This window comes from Crocodylus porosus, unplaced genomic scaffold (genome assembly GCF_001723895.1).
Source record: "Crocodylus porosus isolate Cpor-Errol unplaced genomic scaffold, CroPor_comp1, whole genome shotgun sequence".
In the NCBI taxonomy this organism is placed as follows: Eukaryota; Metazoa; Chordata; order Crocodylia; family Crocodylidae; genus Crocodylus; species Crocodylus porosus.
This window is the reverse complement of record NW_017728886.1, coordinates 214,028,099-214,034,098: the sequence shown is the minus strand read 5'-3', so window position 1 is coordinate 214,034,098 and position 6,000 is coordinate 214,028,099. Positions and strand designations below refer to the sequence as shown.

General features: G+C 40.8%; 1 protein-coding gene across 1 annotated transcript in view; it reads left to right on the top strand.

The window, feature by feature from the left end:
• TRPA1 (transient receptor potential cation channel subfamily A member 1) overlaps positions 1-6,000 on the top strand; it is a 67,661-nt gene that overhangs the window by 35,852 nt on the left and 25,809 nt on the right. Inside the window, exons 13-14 of the mRNA XM_019543795.1 lie at positions 2,425-2,539; positions 4,834-5,000. Of these exons, the coding sequence (XP_019399340.1) occupies positions 2,425-2,539; positions 4,834-5,000 (282 nt within the window). The remainder of the gene's footprint in view (positions 1-2,424; positions 2,540-4,833; positions 5,001-6,000) is intronic.

Genomic DNA, 6,000 nt, shown 5'->3' with positions numbered 1-6,000 from the left:
TGACCTGGTATTGCAGTGCTTCCAGGACCGGTGCAAAAAAACAAAAAAAAAAGGAAAAAAAAAAAAGGTCTCCAGGGGAAGCACTATGACCATGTAGGTGGGCTCCCCAGGGCAGGTGGTTGTCCCTAATATGTTCTCCATAAGAGGTCTATGTTGAGTAGATTTTTGGTGTTGGGAGGTGGAACTGGAGCTTGCTCCATCCCCTCCATGCATCGGCCTGGTATTACAGTGGTTCCAGGAGCGGTGCAATAAATAAAAAAAAAAGGTCTCCATCAGCATTTCATTCCTTTTGCTAAGATCAAGCATTTTTGGCTTCAGTGGGAGGGTGTTAGGTTGGCTTTGGTCCTCCCAGTGCTGGCCTGGTAATGTGGTACCTCTAGGCCTGGTGCCAGTTCCCTGTCAGGAACACCCACTACTCTTTTTAAGGACCAGAAAAAAAAGGTTCCCATTAGCATGTTTGCCCCCTATAGGCAAAAATGCTCAGTGTTGGCTGTATTTAATCAACTTCACAGTTGGTTTCCATTACTAAGCATGTGCTGCTTTTAGCAGCAGTTTAATGATACACAGGGTGCATCTGCATGAGATGTTTCTTGCCAAGTAAAATACAAGTACTATCTTGTTGCAAAGTTTTTTTTCATGTGCAGCAGTGCACATGTAGACACTGCCTTGGCTGGCTGGGGCATGATAGTGCTTCAGTGTAGGGGCTACCTGCTGGCTAGCCTCACACTGGAGCACCCTCATGCCTCAGCCAGCCCCTCTGCAGCATGTTGAGCAGCCCTAGGCTAGGCATGCTGAGCCCTGAACCCCCTCCTGCCTGGGGCTGCTCTGACTTGGTTCAACATGTTGCCATCTCATGTGCATGTTCAAACATTAGGTCCAGAAGCAATAAACTCTGGTGCAATATATGATAAGTACCAGAGTTTATTACTGCATGCTAATAGCATGCATGGATGCACCCAGAGTGTATTTAATTAGGTTTCCTTGTATGCAAGTGTAAGATGAGGGGCTTTTTTCCCCATACTGATTGCATTGGTGGGGAAGAAGAAGTGGGGGAGAATTTACTTGTATTCAAGTGAATATATTATCGTGTAGAAAAAAAAACAAACCTCAATTTCACCAAACAGCTGGGAAAAGGGGCAGGTAGATCCCAGGATCTGTGGTGCCCAGACAGTCTGAGTCTTAGTTCCTCAACAAGGAGCCTGGACACTCTGAAAATCTTAGCTGCAGTTAGAGGTTTTAGGATTTGCAGGCTCCCAGTGGAGTTAGGAGCTAAGCTCCTGTTATAGCTAGGGCTTCCGGGCTTCTGGTACCATCACAGAAAACCTGGGTGTTTTAGCATGACTGTCCCTACAGAGCCACAAACCTTAGAATTTATGTAGTTCCAGCCCTGGGTCATTTGTCTAGGGTCTAGAAACAAAGCTAGGTTCCCAGTACTTTCAGGGTCCCAGATGATATAGACCAGTGGAAGCCAACCATTTTGGCAGGTATGCCACAAATTAGGTACACACCCTTCCTCGGTGCCATTCCCTGCCCTATACAATCAACTGTTCTGCTTTCTGTTCCCTGCCCTGTGCTCCCTGCTTGCGGCTCTCCTTTCTTCTCCCTGCCCTGTCTGCCATTATACTGCCTGTCCCCGCACCAGTCTGCTACATGCCACAATCAGAGATCCCAGTGAAACTCTTGGTACCTATGCTGCAGGCTGATCACCCCTGTTTTAGATTATCTGGAAAACAAACTACTGCACTGGGGGCCTGGGGGTTTTCAGGGTCTGCTGCAGTCCCATCAGGTAGAGTGCCCTAGAGAAAGACTCCTCATACTTCTAAGCTCCCAACTCAAGGCCCCACCTGCCAAGGGATAGCCCCAGCATGGGGACTAGTCCCTAGGTTCTTCCCAGTTTTCTGGTCCTGGGATATTCAGGTTACTAGATCTGGCTCTGAAGCAGAAGTACTGGATCTCCAAAAAAACTGTGACCAAGTCTATAAAAGGTGTCATAATCAAATAATGCTAGTAGACTAAAATTGTGTATTTACGATGTTTTACATGACAGTTGTCTTAAACACAGAATTCAACAGCCCTACAGTGTCTGATACTGCCTCAGCTTTTAGGTACTAGTTCTTGGATCTTGTAACTTGTTTTGAAGGGACATTTGATGAAGCCAATAGCACACCAGAAGAACACACTCATGTCTTTTATGGGCCTCAGTTATTTTTTGCACAATTAAACCCTTTCATTAAGTGTTGCACTAGTAGAAGACAAATTAAAACAAAACAGACATTGAAATCAATGGAGTAATAATACTGGATAAGTTAGTTCAAATGAGAGACTCATTTGGCCCATGAGTTTAAAGATGCAGTTAAATTACTATACATTTTACAATAGGTCATTCACATTCTTATTATAATTTTACACTTGCTGTTTCAAAAGTGATTATAAAGGCTGGACAGCCCTGCACCATGCTGCCTTTGGAGGATTCACACGCACAATGCAGATAATTTTAGATACTAATGCAAAATGTACAGACAAAGTGGATGAAGAAGGGGTATGTAGCAATACAACATTATTTGTTTCAGTCTGTTGTTTAAAAACATAAATGCCATACTGAGTCAGACCACAGGTCTATCTAGCCCAGTATCCTGTATCTCACAGTGGCAAAGAGTAGATGCTAAGGGGAGGAGTATTTAGGGGTATTACGTCCTATCCAGATTGATTTTTCTCCTGCCCTGTTTCCCCTATGGCTTTCAGCAATAGAAAGTGCTAATCCAGGCTGCCACTAACATTTAATACCCACTGATAGACCTGCATGAATTTGTCTAAACCTCTTTTAAACCTGGTTCATCATCAGACTCAATAACCTCTTGTGGCAGTTTCACAAGTTAGTAACATGCTGTATGAAAAAACTTTTTTTTTGTTTCCTTTAAACCTACTTCCTAGTAATTTCATTGTATATCCCCTATTGTGAGAGATGGGTAAATCCTTATTTACTTTGTCGATGCCACTGATGAGTTGTAGATCTCTCTGTATTCCCCCCCCTCAGGCATCTTTTATCTAAACTGAAATATCCTAGCTTGCTTAGGCGCTGCTTATATGGAAGTCTCTCCATGCCCGTGATTATCCTTGTGTTGTCCTGTGGGGCCAGGCCAACTCTCAGGATCTCAAAATTGCGCTATTAGATAGGAGGATGTGACACAATTGCACATATACACACCCAAAAATCAATTAGGTGCATACACAAAAATCAATTAGGTGCATACACCCCCACCAACTCAGGAGCACACATCCAAAATTACCAGCCTAGACGCATGCACACCTATCACCAATTCAAGCACATACACAACCTAATGATAATGACACGAAATCATACACAATACATACACATATACACACAGGATGAACACTGACTCAGGTGACAGTGTGTGTGTGTTGGTGCCTGTGGTACCTATGCTTGGGGTGCTTGGTAACTAAAGAGCAAGTGGCAGGAAAAAGGCAGTGGGGATGAGGCAATAGCAGTGGCAGAGATCGGGGGGGAAAAGGCAGTGGGGCTAGGAAATAGGAAAGAAACAGGGCTTTGCAGGCAGAGAGGAGCTCAGGATGGCTGGAGCCACAGGAGCATGGGACAGGTGTTGGAGGTGGTAGTGAGCCAGAAGCAGGAGAGGGAGAAATGAGACAGAACTTAGAGGGGTGAGGAGCAGACAGTGAAGCAGGACCAGAGCCGTAGTAAAGCAAAACCCAACTCTGGGATCCAAATAACAGTATTATTAAATGAACACTGTAATGTACAGCTTGGTTCCCCCACACACTCACACAATGGTAGCAGGAGAAAGAGACTCAGTGGAAGGGTTGGAACCCAGGTAGGGAAGAGAAACAGAGTCTAAGTCCTTGGTTGAAGAGAGGGTGGGGGTGATAGCTACCTATCCTGGGCTGTGAGTTGATCTTTGATGGCCAGTCAGGGTCTTCTCCAGCAGGGTGTTGTCCAGAGTGGGATTGCCAGAAGGGCCTCTAGGTGGATAGGTGGTGTGGCATGGTGCTGGTCCAGATGGAGACGGTGTCCCAAGGAGTCAGTCTTCACTACTCCTTTTTATGGCACAGACTACCTAAGATCAGTCAATTGACTGCATAGTTTTTGACCAGTCAAGGATTATAGCAATTTTACATAAAAACCTACTTTTTGTAGTTTTCTTGTCAGAAATATGAATTTTTTTTACTGTTTTTAGCACATTTCTTGATAGAAAATGTGTGCTTTTTCTGTGTATTATTTGGACCTATTGGCAACATTTTTTTACAATTTACAATTTTTGACCAATATTTGACAAGTCAATTGACTGAACTTTGTTTGACCATTCAAATACACAACCCTACAAATACATTGTGTTTACCAACCTTGGACTTTTTAATCCAAGTGAGTATGGTACCCTGTTAATAGACTGGTTTCAGTGCTACAGATTATAATAGATGGAATTTAAGATAATATTTCACAGGAGTTAGTTTTAATATTTTCCTTATTGATAATACCTGTTGTTTAAATTTATTTATAATTAGGTGAATACCCAACCTCTAGGAGGTGTAAAAAAACCTGTAAGTGTGAGATTTTTCTCCCTTTATTGCTTTATACTTTCAGATTTTAGTGGTATTTTGGTTGCAGGCATATGGAATTAAGGCCATGGAATCATATACTTTTTTTTATGCAGCACCAACTAATTTATTCAGGAGTCGCACACTGCAACAGAGAGCAAATGCTGACCCTTTGGTAGGGATAGAGAAAACTAACTTATACGCTTAACGCTTATCACAAATGGGGTTTCTAATAATGTTTAGATATGTTGTCTTTCTGAAAAGAACACAGCTCTGCACCTTGCTGCAAGAGAAGGACATCCAAAAGCAGTGAAGCTACTTCTTGACCATGGTGCCAAGATACTTTTGAACAAAGCAGTAGCTTCTTTTTTTCATGAAGCAATACACAGTAGGCAAAAAGATGTTGTATCTATGATCATTCTGAATAAAAGGTAAGGTTCATAAAAGCAGTTTAAAACTTTCGAGTACTTATTGTATATTGCTGTCTTTTTTTTCCGCTTTTAGTTAAAATACATAGTATTTTAATAAGATTGACCTATTTTTCATATTCTAAAGATGTATGCTATCATAATCAAATGTAAATCAAAAAGTAGTAGTAAAATCGTAATAAACATCAGCCATAGGGAACAAATTCCTTCCACGTCAGGATGATTATTCAGGGCCTACAAGAAACCAAGATAATTGGCCTCTGCTGAGGAAGCTAAGAGGAAAAGGATAAGAAAAAATGTTTTACGTATATAATAAGAGTCTTAACCAAAGTTAAAGCACAAATCAAACAATTTAAGTTATTTAATTTTATATTGCTATTTTAAACTGTTGCAAAAATTGCAGTATCTGGGAGTTAGGTTGTAGTTTGGTTGGGATACATTCATATATGACATCATTTTGCTAAATGTGTTAGGTTAATTTTACAAATAGAGTAGGACCATTTCCTACTCATCATCTCTTATGCTAAATAGAAAAGTAATTACCAATATTTAATTTTACCTGTATGATCTTGTAGCCAAAGATACATGTTTCCACCATCAGTTCTGGGTTCATAATGAGTTCAGGGTTATATTGCTCTTAAGAAGGACTCATGTCTTGCAAAAATCTAATGAAAAAATGCTAATGAAGATTTTTTGCATGTGCCAAAAATAGATAACAGGCCTAAATTATTCTTTCTTCTTAAAGTATAGGCACATACTTTCATAAACAAGAGGCTTTCCTCATTCTTAGGAAAGCAACTGGGGATGATACTCAGCTATTCTTATAGACCTTTTTTGTCCATTTTGTGACATGAATCTATTATGATTTGTAAATTGTAGAATAATTTCTGAAGTAATAATTCCTACCATTTAAAGATAATCATTTTTTCTTCCATTAGAAAGTTGGCATCTGGTTTGTTTATCCATTTGAGATGAGTATAGAATTCATTTTCCATTATTTCAA